The sequence below is a fragment of the Octodon degus genome, unplaced genomic scaffold, assembly GCF_000260255.1.
Source record: "Octodon degus isolate 3935 unplaced genomic scaffold, OctDeg1.0 scaffold00156, whole genome shotgun sequence".
In the NCBI taxonomy this organism is placed as follows: domain Eukaryota; kingdom Metazoa; phylum Chordata; class Mammalia; order Rodentia; family Octodontidae; genus Octodon; species Octodon degus.
The window spans coordinates 2497011-2515176 of NW_004524732.1; the positions used below are offsets into that span (position 1 = coordinate 2497011).

The 18166-nt window shown below is 48.2% G+C and overlaps 1 protein-coding gene across 4 annotated transcripts in view; it reads left to right on the top strand.

Annotated features, from left to right (window-relative positions):
• Nucleotides 1-18166, top strand: part of Dab1 (DAB1, reelin adaptor protein) — a 412667-nt gene that overhangs the window by 376614 nt on the left and 17887 nt on the right. For 3 of the 4 annotated variants that reach the window (XM_023702660.1, XM_023702661.1, XM_023702663.1), the window contains 4 exons: nt 5213-5263; nt 5346-5393; nt 10138-10200; nt 13018-13126. In XM_023702660.1, the coding sequence (XP_023558428.1) occupies nt 5213-5263; nt 5346-5393; nt 10138-10200; nt 13018-13126 (271 nt within the window). The remainder of the gene's footprint in view (nt 1-5212; nt 5264-5345; nt 5394-10137; nt 10201-13017; nt 13127-18166) is intronic. The other variant, XM_023702662.1, reaches the window with a different exon arrangement.

The window sequence follows — 18166 nt, forward strand, 5'->3', positions numbered from 1 at the left end:
TTCCTTTCCTTCTCCCTCTCTCTCTTCCTTCCTTTCCTTTCTATAGTTTGGGGAAGGGGACTCTGACGCCCACCGAACCCTTCCTCCACCCTTGCCTTGCTATTTCCGAGGCCTTGTGTCTGCCTTCTCCCCACGCTGCTCAGCAGGCCCACATCATAAGCATCACGATTCCTGCTTTGCAGAGGAGGAGACTGAGGCTCAAGCAGGAAATTGTGGTGCCCCGCAGTGCGCTCGTGCTCTCGCTCTCCCCTTTCTCTTCTCGCTCTTCCCATCTTCTAGAACAGTGATGGCATACCTTTTATTTTATTTTATTATTAATTTGTTTGTACTAGGAGTGGAACTCAAGCTCACCCTTGCCAGGCAGGCATTTGTGCCACTGAGAAATATCCCTGGTCTGATGCGAACATTTTAGAGCTTTCAGTGATCCACATAGCTCCTTGTGGCACATAAGCTATAAACCACTGTCCTGAAACCATCATATGCCCCACTTTGGGCATCAGCCATTTTTGAAGCAAGTATGTCAGTGTTCTTGACAAGAGGTGAAAGTTGCAGTGGTCAAGAATGTGGCCAGATCCTACAGCCTTGGCCACCCTGAGCATTCATGGCAGCCCATTCCAGTCAGCTTTGTGCCTTGAACCGTGCCTGCCTGGGCCACAGTGCATTGCCCACCGCCTCTCAGACAACCTCAGGCTCCTCCTGAGATGGTGGCTGGAGAAAAGCAGGCTGTGGACTGCCAGCATGCAGCCCACCTTTACGAAGTTAGTGACACCTTTTTGATGGCCACAGAGACACATCCCCAGGACAGATTCAGCTCCTTAGTAGACATGACACAGAGCCCAGCAAGAATGCCAAGTCCCATATCTCAGGTGGTCTGGCACACTTGGGCATCACGTGGGATTTCATTTTGTTTGAGGGATGAGGAGGCTTCATGAATTTCCACTTGAAGCATGAATCTTAACTTCCTTTGAAAGTTTTCCCAAACTTCTGGCTCTGACTGAGCCCAGGCAATGAAAAAACCCTTCTATCCAGAAGGTGGTTGCTGTTTTTGCCAACAGAATTTGAGTTTGAGGGACTGTCTAGACATAGCAAAGAATTTAATTCCCCTGAAGAAATTCTCCAGTCAATGCAAATGTAGGTTATTCTTTACAAGAGTAGAAAAGAATTTATAAGGGAGGAATATGTCTACCATTTAGAAAACACCCACTTGCTTGAAATTTGTTTGTTTTTTTACTTTTTAATTTGTTTTATCTGGAGTTATCCTGTCTAATATAATAGCCACATGTAGCTACTTTGCTGGAAATTAGTGTAAATAAAGTTTAAAATTCAGTTCTTTGGGCCCGCAAGCCCTGTCTGAAGCCTATAGCCGCCACCTGTGGTCCCTAACATCTTAGACAGGATAGACATAGTGCCCATCACATAAGGGTCTCTGGAACAGCACTGCTCCACAGGGGAATCACTGTAGTTTCTATGCCAAATCTTAAAAGTATTTCCCATCTCTCTCTCTACCTAGAACTTGAAAAGTAGCTTGTTTACTCTTGGCTAGAGGTGACAGGGAACAGAAACTGCTAGATACTCCAGAAGGAATTAGTCTTCATTAGCATGTGCCTTTCCTGCTAAATCATTCACTGGGGAAAGGTAACTCGCATTCAGAGGTCTGCAGTCCCAAGATGCCCTTCATCGTTCCCACTGTAGTGCCGCTACAAATCACTCAAGTTAATCCATTTCTCTCGAGCCTTCTAAAGGGATAATTGAATTCATTCTTCTGCAGCCTTCTGAGTTCCAAAAGCATCATCTTGTGCTCCTGCACCCACTCCTGTCTACCTTGAGCTGTAGGATCACACACCATGGCTCCACTCAGCTTGTGAGAGCTCACATTGTGTGCGTAGCTCCATTGTCCAGCCAGGTGCATCATGTGGAAAGCACCCCCATGAATGTTTGCTGACGAAATTAATCAATTACCTAATCAATCAATATGCCTTCAGCTTTCCCAGTATGACTTTCACTGATTATCTCTACAGAGAATCCATTCTTGATTCGCAAGTCTGGCTGCTCATTAAAATCCTCTGGGGAGCTTTTAAAAAGTACTGAAGCCAGCGCCCACCCCCCAGACCCGTGGAATTCAAGCCCAGATGGTGGGGCTCAGCACCAGGGAATGGGTTGTACAGACAGGTGACATCACTGTGGGGTAACCAGCTCTTCTGGTTCTGTGGTCTAACTCCTTGTTTTCAGGAAAAAAAGCTTGAAGCAGAGGAAACAGCAAGCAGCAAGCAGTGGGGAACAACTGTGTATACTGCATAGAAAGAATAAAGGGAAAAGCTCCTTGCATATTGGGGAATGGATCCTAAGGTGGACACCACAGATGCTTAAGTCCCTTGACTTTTTATAGTGCAGGAAGCTCTTGATTGCTGGTAGGTCTTTGATGTTCAGAAAGCGAGAGGCTTTCACTCCCTCCAGGGCTTCTCACATTTGTTTAGGAACCTGTTCTTTGTCTCTTCCATTCTGGTAGGTCCTGATAGCTTGCTTAAGCTACTTATTTGAGCCTTTCTTTATGTTAATTCAGGATACAACTGCAAGGGAACAACCCATCTTTTTAAATTCCTCCCTGGGAGCTGAAGTTGTGAATGTATTTGACATTGTGTTGAGTTTTTAAAAGCAGAATGAAAAGCTACATGCATTCTATGGTAGGAAGTAGGGAAAAACATATGTACCAAAAGAAAAACTGACTTGAAGGAAAGGAAATTAAACTGTGGTAGTAAGTGTGGATAAAGCAAGAGTTGAAGATGTGGGGAAGTCAGGGAACACCTTTCAGATACTGCCCAAGAGTCTCAGTTTGGAAGAGATGGATCTGCTGGAAACATTCCCCACTGGCTGGCCAGAGTGCATGGGGTAACACCAAAGGTTCCCTCAGACGGGACACAGCCTCAAGCAGTCCTCAGCCAGAGCGGGACAGTAAGGTATCCTCAGCACTAGGTACCAAAGATAGATGTGGCAAGGATATGGTCAGACCAGGTTGTGATTAGGAGCAAGGTGAGCGGGAGGCTAAGGGTACAAGAACGGGCCAAGAGGTTCAGGATGTGGACCAGGAAGTCAGGAAGTGTTCATCATCATACAGCACAGTCTGGTTTGGGATTTTGGATGGAAGAACTTCCTAACAAGAGGCATCCACCAAGATTTTTATTTTTCTTCTATTTCCAAGTACCAAGTAATACTATCATTCCAATATTAAAAAATATGAACATTCACATTGTTAAACCAAAAATAAAATTAAAACCTAGAAAATAATGGCTTTTATTCATTGTGCCTCTACCGTGTGCCTAATAGCAAATAAGATGGCCCACACCCCTCAGTTCATCCTTCGGCAGTCCTGAGGAGGTCACCATTCCCAACCCCAGTTAATAAATGCCAAGACTGAGGCTAAATGACCTGTCTCAGGAGGGGGCACAGCTAGGCCTTGATCCAAATTCTGTGATACCATAAAGATGCATTTCTTCAAACGCCAGAACAAGCTTTGTCTAACTTTATAAAGCTCCCCCCATGCAGCGACAGCTCTGTACCTCACCAAAGGCCACCTCTTCTGTCACCAGACCCTCCCACATTTTCATTATGTGGGGCATGGTGAGGCTTTTATGAGGCTCCACCACAGGCTGTTTTTCAAATTTATTTAATTCATCCATCATGCTCTGAAGCCATTTGCTTTTTTATATTGGACAGATGTAATGAGATTTTGGACACTAAAAAATGTTTTTATTAAAAGTTATGACCCAGAGCTAGTTGGTAGGGGCCCTGCCATAAATCCCTCAGAGTGTGTGAATTTATAAAGGTGTAGCAACAGAACCTTCACCTTTAGGCCACATGGTAGATTATAGGATCACTTAGACTGATACTGTCTCACCATGGCTCCATCTCTGGTCTAAGAATAGTAATAATAATAATAATAATAATAATAATAATAATAATAATAATAGTTGTTATATGGCTATTTGATGGTGACTTTCTATCTCATGATAGCCATGTTTGAGTGGTGGTGACCCACACACAACCTGGTAGACCAGTTGACCAATGGCTGGATTCCTGGGAGATTTGCCTAAAGGCCCTGTGGCTATGGTTCTGAGCACACTGGCTCTCCTCTGCTCTGTGTCCTGTGCCTGGGACAGAAGGGAGCCATGGACACATTTTCTACAGATGGGTGAAAATGATTTCTGGCATATGAGCAGTATTTTGGGACCACAGGTGGTAGTTTTCCTACTCCTCCCCTGCCAACTTGAAGCCCTCTTAAACTTAGGAACTGATGCAATCATTTCTGTTCATGCATGAAACTGCATTTTAATGCCAATAGCCACTGATTTATATAAATGTTATACCACTTGGAAATCATCCAAAGAATAATTATCTTGTACATGTAGACGAAAACATGATCATTAAAATATGCATGTACGTTAAATATAATATATGTATATATTATCAATAGTATGTAATATGCACAATATAATTAAAAGTTAAGAGAACAATTAGATTTGGCCAGTTGCCAGTGACTTTGAAGATGTGCATTTGTTCATACATTTTGAACACTGTTATATATAGTAGACCTCCCAGAACTGCTGGGGATTCAGGAATAAATATGATACCGTCCTGGCTTGGGCGAACCCCCAGTGGAGTAGGAAGGACTTGGGTGTCAGAGGGTTCTCAGAAGGGCAGCTCTGCCCAGGGCATGGAGGAGAGCTCCATGGGAGAGGGGCTTGGGGCCAGGTGGCAGGATGCTGGTGTTCATGCACGGGGAGAGATGATCGGGAGGAGCACACTTTGTGCAGCAAAGCCAGCAAGCTCAAAGGACAGAGACAAGCTGCTGCCGAGAGTCCAGTTCAGTTAAAGCAGGGCAATTTCTCTTGCCTTTTAAAAGAACAATCTCAAGTGTAAGCCTCTTGCTCTTATCCATAGCCGCTGTTGAGCCTGGCTGGGGAACGTCAGTAATTGTAGTAAGACAGATTCTCACTGTCCATGTCTCCCGTTGCTGTATTTCCTAATCAGGCCCATGTTTTATCATTTGCTTGGGCTGGAAGTATATTCCGGGATTTTCACAGGCCATTGGCAGCAGCTCCCACCCACCAGGACCGCAGGAGTGTAAACCATAGGTACCGTCATCATTGAGCTCATCAATCCATGTCGTTTGTGTGTCATTCACTCCATCCTCATCCATCATTCCTTACGCTTTCAGAACAGCGAGCCATTCGAGGACTTTGAGGAGCGGTTTGCAGTGGCCATGCCGGTAAGAGCGAGAGGGCTCTGTCTGCTTAACTCTTTCATGTCTCGTCCCTCCCATGCTCATTGCTCATGCCTTGTGGTTACAGAACAGAAGCCTGCCCATGGACTTGGATGAGATGCTTGAGGCAGCAAAGGTAAGCCCTTGAGGCTCCTGGGGAGTGAGGACCTTTTTGTCCTACTGGTGCTCCCCACGTCACTCCCAGCCAGCACCTCAGCAGCAAGCGCTGTGCTCTCCAGGGCTGCAGTGGGGCCCATTCTCGTGGTCGCAGCCCAACTGAGATCAGAGTGTGTGTGCACGTGTGTGTGTGTGCTCACGTGCATGTAGGACAGGGCTACACTAAGTGCTACAGTACTACAGTAAGTCCTTCTGTAGCTTCCACATGTTCCAGACATTGTGGCCCATGCTAGAGGGACAGTAGTAAGGAAGGCTTAGCCCCAGTTCCTGAGAAGCTCACCATACATCCATCTGTAGTAGTGCTGCATAAGGGAGGGAAGGGGAGGACAGTGCAGGAGAGGGCCAAGTAGGGTAGGGAAGCTGCACCTGGCCTAGCTTCGCCTAGAATCCTGCAGTGTGGGGTAGCATAGGGAGGAGGAATTCAGACACAAACATGTGCATGTAGGCCACTGGGAATCAAAAATAGGCATGGCTTCTTGTCACCCAGTACACACCTTCATGTAGATGTCGTGGTCTGCACCCACGTTTGCTCAGATTTGTTGGCACACAGGCCAGTGAACAGTGTCTCTCTTGAATATTCTGTTGCTTTTTTGAAAAATGTATTTAGTACAGGATCTATAGAGTCTCACTGCACAGAATGGACTTGTAGTGATCCTCCTGTTTTTAGCCTCCCAAGCGCTGGGATTACAGTCGTGTGCCACCACATCTCAGGTGCAGTCTCAGTGCAGGGCCCACATGGCATGCCGGGGATTGTCTCTTGCATATTAAGAAGTTAACAGCAGTCTTCCTCCTGAATACCAGGAGGTATGAACAGTGTCCCTCTTGAATGCCAAGAAGTGAATGTCAGGAAGCCACTAGCACAGAGACTGTCAGCCTTGGCAGCAGCTTGGAATCATGAGGAAAGCTCTCTGAAGTCCCAGGGACCAGGGCTGTTCCTCAGAGGGCCTCGGCGGTGGGGCGGAGCGTCAGTACTTTTCCCCAGGCAGGGCTGAGAACCACTGGCCTAGAAGCGTCTGGTGAGCTGTTTTGGACAATAGGGTAGGCTGCACATTCAGCGAGGAAACATTGTCAGGACAGAAGGTCTTCTAGCTGTTTTCTGCAAGAGGGTTGGGAGAGGGATGGAAGGAGAGTTCTAGGTGGAGGAAGAACCTTGAAGGCCCTGGCAGGGCTGTCGCTTTCTCAGCCTGCTGTGCTCTGTGCTCTGCATGTCTTCTAGGGACACTGTGCTTACCCAGCAACCCAAAGAATGGACACATCTGCTATCTATAGCCATACTGCTTCCCACCAGAAGACACTGGAAATGCCAGGGAGGGAAGGCCGTGCTCTGGCAAGTAGATACCAGCCAGTGGGTGCTCTTTGCTGCAGGCCTCTTAGCTGCCCTGGCTCCTGGGGCAGGACACTGGAGAGCTGAGCTGCACCACTTAGCAAGGCTAGCTAAGCTTTGGTGCAAGAGCAGAGAAACAAGGTGCTAACTGCTCGGGGCCAGGTCCATCTTGTCTTCAGCTGACTCCTTACCGCATTACCCTCAGGTCTTCTGTAAGGCACAGAGTGACAGCGGCACCATGTGCAGTGAGGGTCAGACATGACAGCAGTGTGTGTGTGTGTGTGTGTGTGTGTGTGTGTGTGTGTGTGTGTGTATGAAAGTATCCTGTAAGCTAGAAAGCATTTTACAAATGTGAATTCTTGGTTTTATACTCTTGGGGCCTTAAAAATGATTAATTAGGATAATATTTTCAGATAGAACATGGTTTATTAGGTTACAAATAAAAGGAATGGGGTTCACATGGGGAGGAGGGTGTGAAAGTAGGTACTATTCCAGATTCTCAATCATACATGGTTATTCAGATTATTTCTAATTTTATGGCCCAAGAACCCCCTTTTTCTATAAAATTTAATTAACTCAAAGTTCTATTTAAACAGCAAATCCAATAGAATGAAATAACAATCTGTATTTTATGCCTCCCTGTGTTTTTTGCCATTTAATCCTTGAGTGGAAATCATCAGGCAAGAGGCGAGCCGATAGCTCAAAAAAGGAAGGTTATTTTAAAAGTTGTGCTTAAGGAGAAAATTAGCCAATAAATTACATTTATGATGTTAGTAAAAGTATGCCGCAAGTTCAATACATTGGAAATGTAAATTGTGTGACTTAATTATTAACTTCATTTTAATATTTTCCTAACACTGAAAATAGTTGCAGGCCATTTAAAAAATGTCAAGTCCCAATCACAAGGCCACCTGGAAGCTTCATTTGAATTCATTAAAAGCAGTTAGTCCTGTTAGGAATTTGGGAGGCAGCTAAAGGACCAGCATCGCTTCGCCCAGTGATAGAAGACACCAAGCCAGGTGGTCATGATCCAGTCAGGCCGGGGAGGTGCCCTGCACGCTGCTGCCTCACTCCCACCCACTGCCGCGTCAAGGACTGCAAGACATGGAAGTGGGTGAGGACAGAGATGGCAGCCGGGGCCTGGGCATCACACCCCATCCCACCACAGCCTGGCCCTGTCCCCTCAGCCACCTCCTCACCTCTCCTGTTGGTCACACCCCACCTCCCCATGGTGTTCCTGGCTCACGCCACCTCCTGTTTGCATCTGTGGATTCCGGACCCCAGGAGATGGTGACCTGCATGCCAACTGACACTTGGCATCTCTACTTATTGTGTTCCCAGCAACCATCATGGTGTTCTGCACCTGACTGCTGCTCAGGGTTTATGGGAAAATATTGCTGGGGAGGAAGCTGGTCCTTCCGGGCCCCCACCTGTGTGCTCAGCACCATTAGCGGAATGGAAGCTGAGAGAGCAGAATGGAAAGTGAGTCCTACCAGGCTAAGCTTCTTTGCTTTCAGGAAAAATAGCCTTTCAGGCCTCTATAATAAGGCTTAGCCAAACTTCAAAGCAAGCTAGATGCTGTCCGTCCCTTATCTGCTGTGTCTGGGGCCATAAGTGTTTCGAATCTTGGCTATTTTTCCAAGTTTGTAAATATTGCCAAATATTGGCAAATACACATAATGAGGTATTTTGGGGTTGGAGCCCAAATTTAAACACAGAATTCATTTATGTTTAATGTACATTTCTGACTCATAGCCTGAAGATGATTTTATATGTCTTTAGTGCAGCTGTGTTTTGACTATGCGCCTTCACGTGAGATAAGGTGTAGAAATACCCACTTGTGGCATCTTACTGGAATTTAAAAGTGTTTGGATTGCCAAGCCTTTTGGATTTTAGGTACTCAGTCAGGGATACTCAACCTCGTAAGTCATCTGTAAATACACAAAGCGAATGTCCTCATCCCCGTCATCTGGGTGGGAGCCCTGGTGCTCAGCTATACAGATAGGAAAGAGCAGTAGGAAGGAGAGAGCATCCTGCTCTTTGTGTGAATCCTAGAGAGAAAGCCTCAAGCTGAGGGCCGACCAAATAGCTCAGTGGATTAAAGCATCTGCAAGCAGGCACAGGGGCTAGGGACTCAATTCTCAGGCCTGTGGTGCCCTGCCAGCTCTTGGGAGGCTGTAAACAGGTGGATCACTAAAAGTCCAATCTAGTAGTGAGACCCTGAGTACCATATAGACCCTTCCCTACAAAATAGAAAAAGAAAAGAAAGAACAAAAGAAAGAAAGCCTCAAACTGGCCAGAGCAGAATCTGCGTGCAGGGGACCTGCAGGCAGGACAGGGCTGTCACACCTTCCCGGCGCCTTCTCTAAAGGGTCAGTTTCCTGTATCTGCAGTAGAAACACTCACAGACAGAAGCTGAGGGAAGAGTGGATTTCCCTCAGTGGAACTGTCTGCCTAGAGCATACCACTGTATACTTTCTTAATTAAGTCAGGCCACTGGGTTCTGGCCAGAGCCACTCCATGGTCTCTGAAGCTGGAAGTGCATGCAGATTAATTCTAAGTCTATGTGAGGGAGGCTCTGGGCTGCTGAGCCAGCCCTGCCCAGGCCTCCCTGTGATGGATGGGAAGATGGATAAAGCAGCGTCTGCAGGGATGGAGTTCCAGGAGTGATCGATCGCGTGCGCGCTGGGCTGCTTTGGATGCCTTTCCCAGAATTAAATGAAATGTTTTCTCTTCCTTCAACTACATTTTTTATCCCAAAGATGGACTATTTTAGGACTGTGTATTTGACTGCATGCTGTACATACAGAAAATTCAAATCCTGGCCTGGGTGACCGTGATGTCACCTCAGTGGAAATAATTTTATTCCTCTGGAAAAAAAAAAAAATGATGGTGATGAATTCTGCCTCCGAGAGTTTGTAATACTGCGAGCACTCACTGAGACGCGGCATGACATCATCCCGCGCCGTCCTTCCACGGGAAGGCATCTTATTCGTGTGGACACGTTTAGGAAACAGAAGCAACGCTGAATTGTCTTCCTGCCTCTATCCCCCTGAGAGGAGACACAGTGCTAACAGCTGACGGACAGCTGGGGAAGCGGCGTTGCCAGGGCTTCTGAGAGGGGGCTAGTGTGGTGGCGGCCAGTCCTAGATACACACCCAGACTCACCAAAGCAGGAGTTGGGTCTGGCCACACCGAGCCGCTGCCTCTGGGATGGATGGAGCGGTGTAGTGATGACTGACGAGGCTGCAGTCACCGTGAAAGAGAGCAAGCCTGCTCTACTAGTGTGGTTTCAAAGCTGTACCTGGTGGCCCTTTCTTTCTTGGTTACATGGCTTTTTTTTTTTTTTTTTTTTTTTTTTTTTTTTTTGTCTTTTCAGGCTGTGACCCAACTAGAACTTTTTGGGGACATGTCCACCCCTCCTGATATAACCTCTCCCCCGGTGAGTATGCGCGGAGCAAGAATCTCGTGACCCTTCCAGCTCGTGACCTGGGCAGCGCATGAGCAGCCCTGAGCCTCCATTTCCTCTGCTGCCAGCCCCCAGCAGGTTGCAGTCCAGCGAGTCACAGTGGAGGTCATGTGTGTCACTACTAGTCATGGCGAAATGCAGGACAATAACTAAAACACTGCAAATCTGCATTCGTTTATATAGTGATTTATAGAATAAATTCATGATTTTTAGTTCTTTTCAGTTATGATATAGAAATTAGGAAAGAAAATAACTCAGCAGTATTTACCAAAGTTCATGGTGTCTCTCTCAGGTAACACACCATCAAATATCACACACTCTTACAGAACACGTGCTGTTACTATGGTTGCATAGGGATAACGCAAGCATTATGGCGGAGCACGGGTCACATACAAGCCTGCAGCTCAGGACTTTGGTGCTGTGCACCCGATACATGTCACAATATTTCAGAAAAGGTCTGCCCGTGTCTCTCCCATTGCTGGTGGTCTCCTAAGGGTTAAAATGGGGCGCTGAGGGCCAGAGAGATAGCTCAGCAGTCTAAAGTACCAGCTTAGGCAAGCTTAGGCAAACACAGGGACCAAGGTTGGATCCCGGCACCACATGCCATGCCAGCTCCGCCCCAGGGTGGGCTGAGCTGCCCCCTCACCCCAAAAAATGAGGAGCTGGGCAGGGGGATCACAAGTCCAGCGTGAACAACACAGCAGCATGGTCAGAGCAGAGCTGAGGCTCTAACTTAATGCAAAGAGCCTGTGGTCGATCACCAGCCCCCCTGAAAAAGACAGGAATTATGATCCAGCTTCTTTTTTGAGAAGTAAGTGAGACCATGCCTCATCGATGGCAGGACATCACCCGGATGCACTTCATCTAGGCTCCGAGGAAACAGGCAGGCGTGAGATTCATTTCCCGCCTACAGGGAACATAGGGTCTAGTTGAGATACAGGCAAAGCTGCATGAAGAGGCATCTGTCAGCACTCTCCTAGGTGCTGCGCAGCGCAGGCCTCAGCCCGGCAACGCTCACCTCTGCCCCTGCCCCGTCTCCCCTGACCTCTCTCCTCTCCTGCCTCTCTCCATCCTGTTTCTCCCCCCCTACACAGCCTGACTGTTAGCCCTGCCTACATGACTAGAGATTCCCTGCACTCTTCATGAAGCTTTGGATCCCTAGCCAGGGGTATCTCAGCCAAAGCATGCATGAGGACGGAGACTGCAGGAAGCCCTAATTTGAAAGTGTAAAAAAAAAGAAAAAAAGAAAAAAAAAGAAAAGAAAACCTAAGCAAAATTGAATCCCAGTACTCGATACATTCAAAAGCACTCTGTCTCCTATCCCTCCCTGGAGGTGGCTGGAGAGCTGTCAGCCCAGCTGTATGAGGGAAAGCTGCCTGGAGGGCAGCTCATCCGGGCACTGCAGTTGTGCAAACCCTAGGGTAGTGCTAGGGTTCACTGGTGAGACACACCTCTTTGAGAAAGAGCTATATCCTCATGTCTGAGGACAGATGGTGCAAGACCCTGCTGCCCACAGCTGCCACCAGGGAAACCCGGTATACCTGTCCTGCTGCCAGCACCTCATACCCGGAGCATCAGTGGAGGAGAGGGCTGCAGATTCTGTCCTTAGGGAAGCTGGAGAGCCCTCACCATTCCCATCTTCTCCATCTCAGGAACTGAGCATCATCTCAGACCTGTGGGACTCTGGAGATGGAAGGGGCTGAAGAGCCTTTGCAGCCTTCTCCAGACACTGTGCAGATTAGCGCCCTGAGGCCTGAGTCAAGTGACTTGAGAAGGGAAGGCTGAGGCACGTGACTCCGTGAGGTCCTGTAGGGGAGAGAAGAGGACTTAACACAGCGGCCCATGGTGGTGTTTCTAGTACTTAATCCTTGGGACAATGCTGTTTGTCCCACAAGCTTCTGGTCTAAAAATGGCCTTGTCCAATTGCCATGACTTCAGGATTAATTGCTTGCCCTGATGTGTTCCAAGGGAAAATTTTAAAACCATCCAGTAGGCCTATACTTTGCAGGGAAAGCCCACTGTCTATGGGTGTAGACATTACCAAGTATGAGTCTTGATATTTTCTGTCTGTCCCTTACCTGTGCCCAGCTCAGGTGTGGAGTTTATGGAAATTCAGCAGGACCTGGCAGGCAGCCTGCGGGTGTGGTCATCTAAATGCCTTTTTAAAAATATTTACTTGATTTTGCAAGTGAAGATTCAGGCAAGCATCTGGGAAGCACCGGGCGCAAGGGCTTCTGGGAAGCACCAGGTGCAAGGACTTCTGGGAAGCACCGGGTGCAAGGGCCCAGGCTTCCGGCACTGCACTTTATTGGTTGTGCATTCACCAGTGTTCAACAACTACTCACCACATGCTAAGGGACAAGCCCTGAGCTGGGCTTATCATAGGGCTGCAGTAGGGGCATCTCAGCTCAAATTTAAATTGATAACCTCTAAAGGGTGAAAGACAAATACTCTAGAGAAACTTAGTGACCATTGAACACCCCAAGGGACTCAAGTGGCCTTATGATGACACCGGTCACCTTTGGCTAAGGATCCACTATAGGAATTTACACGATGCTAAATAATATGAAATAATAATAATTAATGATCTCACTTAATCTTTATAGTGGCTATAAAGGCGTTATTTTTCACACTCCGCTGATAAAGTCTCTGTTACAAGCCATGGCCTGGACACCACACACGAGGCCTAGAGTGTGGCTGGCTTCTGCGCTGCCCTCTGCCTGCCCCTGCTCCCCCATCCTGGTGACTCCAGAGCTCGGTCTTATGCATCCTCTGCCTCTCTGTCTGCAGACTCCCGCAACTCCAGGTGATGCCTTTATCCCACCTTCCTCCCAAACGCTTCCGGCAAGCGCAGACGTGTTTGGTTCTGTACCTTTTGGCACTGCTGCTGTACCCTCAGGTAAGCCCTCTTCCACCAGCCTTCCCTCCCTTGGCCTCCACGTGTCACATGCAAGAGAAACCGGTGACGGACACAGCTGAAAACCCATGCCCAGACACCTGTGGAAGCAGCATTCTCAGGTGCAACTCTTCAGTGACACTGAGCAGCTGCCATGTGGATGGGGCCTTAGAGGTGAGGCACTGAGAAGCGGACGGACTGACTGAAATCCAGCCCTATCTTTCACTTGGGAAGCTCGAGATGCTCGGGGACTCAGGTGTGCAGCATTGGGAGTGTGGTACCCATAAGGTCATACAAACTAGCGCAGGTCCATGTCTCCCTGTGAACCTCATCCAGGAGAGAAGCAATGAGCAGGAGAGGGCATGACCCCGCCCCCTTCACACGTCTTGAGGCCCGAGGGGTAGAAGAGATCTTCAGGGTTCAGCTCTGACTTGGGGGTTGGTTCCTGTCCAGGGCAGCAGGGGACTCAGCAGCACAAGAGCCACCTGCTAACAGAGCTTGGAAGAGGACGGGATTCAGTGATGTGGAAAGCGTTTCTTTGGTTTTCCAAATATTTTTAAAATGTAGATCCTACTTTCACAGCGGGCTATAGTTATCTATAGGACAGCGATGCTGGTGAGTTATGCGTGGGTGGGATCCCCAGGATTGCGCCTGATGCCCATGGTGCCAGGCAGCGTGGTGGCCAGGCCACTCTACCTGGGAGTAACAGAAGGGTTTCGCTCTGTTCTGCACATCTGTGGGATCCTGGAGGAGTCTGTATTTTCCTTTAACTACATATTTCAGAACCATGGCTTTTTCTTTCTTGACTTTATTCTTGTAAATGGCAGATAAGAGTTTAAATATTTTAGAATGCAAATCTTCTTGCACTTTTTTCTATAAATAATTACTTTTAATTACATAGTATTAGAAGCTAATTCTTGTCACCAAATATAAACCTTGCTTTTATTAGAAGTAAATTAAAAATTCATACGCTGTTCTGAAACAGTTATTCTTCAAGAGCCAAGGGATCTTTATGAACTTTTAGAAGCAGCAGAGGTTGGCAGTGGCTTGATATGACTTACAGTTTAGAGCCTGCAGGTAACCTGGAAATTTCTTAATTGCTAAGTTTCCCGACAGAATCTCGATTTGCTCCTCTCTGAACTGGCCTGCCAGGAATGCTTCTTTTTCCTACCCACAAATGGACTTTCCTTGGGATCAGTGCAGCAGAATATAGTATAGCACTTTATATATGAGCAACATTTTCCATCAGAAATGGACCATTTTGCTATGCGAAAGCTTGGTGTTTGGAATCCCCAAGCTTTCTCTCTGTCATTCTGTTTGGGGGCAGACGGTGGGAAGTCTAGGGCTCCAAGTTACTCTGCTTGAGGTGCGTTCGTCCTCCTGTATTCTCTGAGCGCCCGCTCTATGTCATGCTTGGCTCATGTTGGTGAGCACAATGGAGACCTCACCTCCTGTCAGAGATACAGGAAATAACATCGCAGTGAGAAACTTCTAGAAGGTTAGCAGCAGTGAGTGCGGTGGACAAAGGGAAACAGAGCAGGGGTGGAAGGATGGTGTCCCAGCAGCCAAGGGCGTGTGGTGGGGCGGGGGTGGTAGTGGACTGGGCGGGAGCTGTGCGACAGGCGGGGTGGAGACGGTGCTACGTGCAGCTCTGTGTCTCGCCCAGCACTGACACTGATTTGAAGCGTGCTGAGGACTTGCCTCAGGTCCGCCTCTGTCCACCCAAGATCACCTCAGTGGCGTGAAAACCTGGGCTTTATTTTTGCCACCTGCCCCCCTGAATGGCAAACTGTGATCAAGCTACTTCTTTTAGTTGTTAAAAAAAATGGATTACCTCTTCCACCTCAATTTTGAGAACAGGAGTCTAAAATTAATTTCAATTAGCATATTTTTGCTTTCATACTATATTTAAGAAATACTTACGATATGCTTCAGTTGGTATGAAATTATCCAGCTGCTTCCTTTCCTCCCTTAATTGGTATTAAAAATCTCTGTCACTATTATTTCTGCATCTCCCTGTCACTAATTGTCCAGCCGGGGGCAGTGAGGGGGCAGTGAACACAGCTGTGTCACACAGTGGGTGAGATGCATGCTGGGTACTTTTTGGGTCTTATGGGCTGGTTCTGAATCCTGTTCAGCCTTTTGGTGGGGGGCTTAGGGGAACTGGCATCTCACAGTGTTGCCAGGCTACTCTTAAACTCCTCAAGCTGTCTGCCTCAGCCTTTCAAGTAGCTGGGATTACAGGCGCTTGGCCGGGTGCTGCCATTTTTTACATAAGCCTTAGACTCCTAGGCAAATTATTGAAGCCATCAGAGCCACAATTGTTTCAGCTTATAACAGAGTTTTAAAAAATACATCGCAATAATATCCTGAGAATTAAATGAGAAAACAAATTTCAGCGCTATGAAAACTGCTGGTACATCACAGATACTAGAGATGCACCACACTGTGCTGCTGCCGTTGGTGTTGTTGTCACTCTGACTTCTGAAGTAGAGGAAAAGCTTCCTTTACCTTCTTGGAATTGTAACACATGCAATAAATTTTTGAGGTTTTTCAGTCTTTCGGCCCTCCCACAGCAGAGGTCAGCTGGGTGGTGTGGGGAGTTCTCTTATACGGACACAGGCAAGGCCCCTAGCCAGCTGCATAATTCCCTGTCTCCTGCCAGGCTTCCCGGAACTTTCCAGAAAACATAGGGTCACCCGAACTTTGCCTCCATAGCTGTGCTGAGAATTGCACAAGCAAACACTGAAAGCAGAGCAGATAGAAGGTTGCCGAGTAGCACGCATGCAGAGGGCGGGCCTCAGATGTGTGCTGCTCCCAGGACCCGGCTCCCTGCCCTGCGTGGGGGCAAGGGCTCCCCACGCAGAGCTAAAGCAAGAGCACACAGCATAGACTGGTGCTGCGAGGTGGACCTCAAGAACTGGCTCCCCCACCAAATCACTTAACTGAGGCAAGGAGTTCAGGTCTACTGTGTGCCGCACCAAGTCTGCAGAGCCTAATGCTGTTGGGAGTATATTTAAATTCATGAATTGGTTAGGTGAATGAAAGATAAGAGATACCATGCAAGTTCCGTATGACTGTTGGAGTCCTTTAATGTTGTGTGTTATTTTTTAGTTGGCCCTTTTCCTTCTTTTTACCAATCCTGTGGGTGCCCCAGCCACCAGCATCTGGTCGTAAATTGCAATTCTCCACACTTTATAGACCTGGCTGCGAGGCAGCCGTGCAGGTGTTCCCCTTCAGCTCACAGCGAGGAGTTTATGATTGATCTGAACTCGGCACCATAAGCAGATGCTCCTTGGCACCTCCTCCCTCGCCGCTGCACATTAACAAGTGAGTGGTTAACAAGTTGTTAAGTGGCAGCGGTGGCAGCCAGCAAGTGGCTCCCAGAGTGCAGGGCTGCCCCAGTCCTGCTGCTGAGATGGCCCATTTGGCATGTGTAACTGCATGTGGCCTGGGGACACCACAGGCTGCGGGGAGCCCACGGGCTGCGGGGACTCCCCAGCAGGAAAAGTATGAGCCCCGGACATGGCACCCATTGCCCTGTGCCACCTCTTCCTATTCTTAATACTGTACTATGGTCTGAACAGATGGCATGAAGCCAGAGAGACACGCTAATAGCTCTCTCCAGAAAAATGTGCGCAGACCAGCTGTTATTTTCTTGTTAAAAAAAAAAAAAAAGCAAGAAGGAATAGAAGGGAAAAAAACAAACCTGGCACCAGCAGCGGAAGCATGAGAGACCCAGCATGTGCAGGTGTCAGAGCTCTGCTGCACTCTTGGGAAAAGGCAGTGAAGGCCCAGGTAGGCCCTTCCTCCAGACCCAAGCATCCCTGGAGCTGCCGATGCCTGCTAATGGCTGTGGACAGAATGGCAGAGAGGATGAGGGCTGCTGCCGGTGCCCGTCCTTGTCTGTGAGGGAAGCCAGAAGCCGTAGGCCGCTGTGTACCATGGGGTGAGTGTTGCCATAGACGAAGGCACATAGGACTCGGAGCCCAGAGGACCAACTGTGTGCTGAGGGCAGAGGCAGTGGCCAGCTGAGCCCCTCACAGCAGCTCAGGGGTGTAAGGTCACTGGCAGTCACTCACAGCAGGGGTCATCGACAGCCCAGTAGGGGACATGGAGACAGTGGGTGAGTGGTGTCCTCAGCTGCAGGTGGATGGGACTAGACAGAAACCGGCCTGGAAGTTTGATGGAGCATCGGAGGGGCCGACTTCCACGAGCTCAGCTCAACAGCCACCCCCAAGCGTGTGAGCCTTGTGTACCAGAAGGTACAGTGCCACGCAGGCTCTCCTCGACCCGCCTCTCAGTGGTGCCACTTCAGATTTTTCAAGTTTACGGTGTTGAGAAAGCAACACATAATCACTAAAAACTGCGCTTTGCATTTTGATCGTGTCCCAAACCAACAATATGCTGTGTGGCGTCTCTCTCCCGATACCAGGCAATCACAGGGGGATTCAGCTGCCACTGAGCCAGGGAAGCAGGGCTGGTGACAGCAGAGAAGCTGCGGCGTACCGTGTGCTGAGCTAGGATGTTTGTTAGATTAAATGAATCCTCAGCTTAACAATACTTGCAATTTACAGCAGGCTCGTTGGGGGATGACCCCATCAGAGGGCAAGGAGCATTTGCATTTGTTTTAGAACAGTCCATGGTGATAATGAAAGATGGAAACAAAACTAAAATAGGCTGGGTGGGACTGAGGTGCCTGCCTGCTCACCCAAATAGCACTGGGACCATTGAAAGACCCCTGGGGAAGTCTCCAGCTAGGAGATGCTTGTACACCATTAGTGGCTCGCAATGAAATTCGTAGATAATGATGTGTTTCCGTAAGAAAATATTCAGGCATGAGTGAGAATAAGACACGGTCATCAGATGCTCATGCCTGTATCAGAATCACCCCTGAAAGCTGCCACTGCTCTTATACCTCTGACGAAGAAGTGTGAAGGTCCAGCCCCAGGAGAAGTGTTTCTGTCAGCTACCACCATTTTGGTGAAAAACTCTAGAGTGTTTCAAGCGAAACAATAATCTCTCACCTGTTACATGTTACAT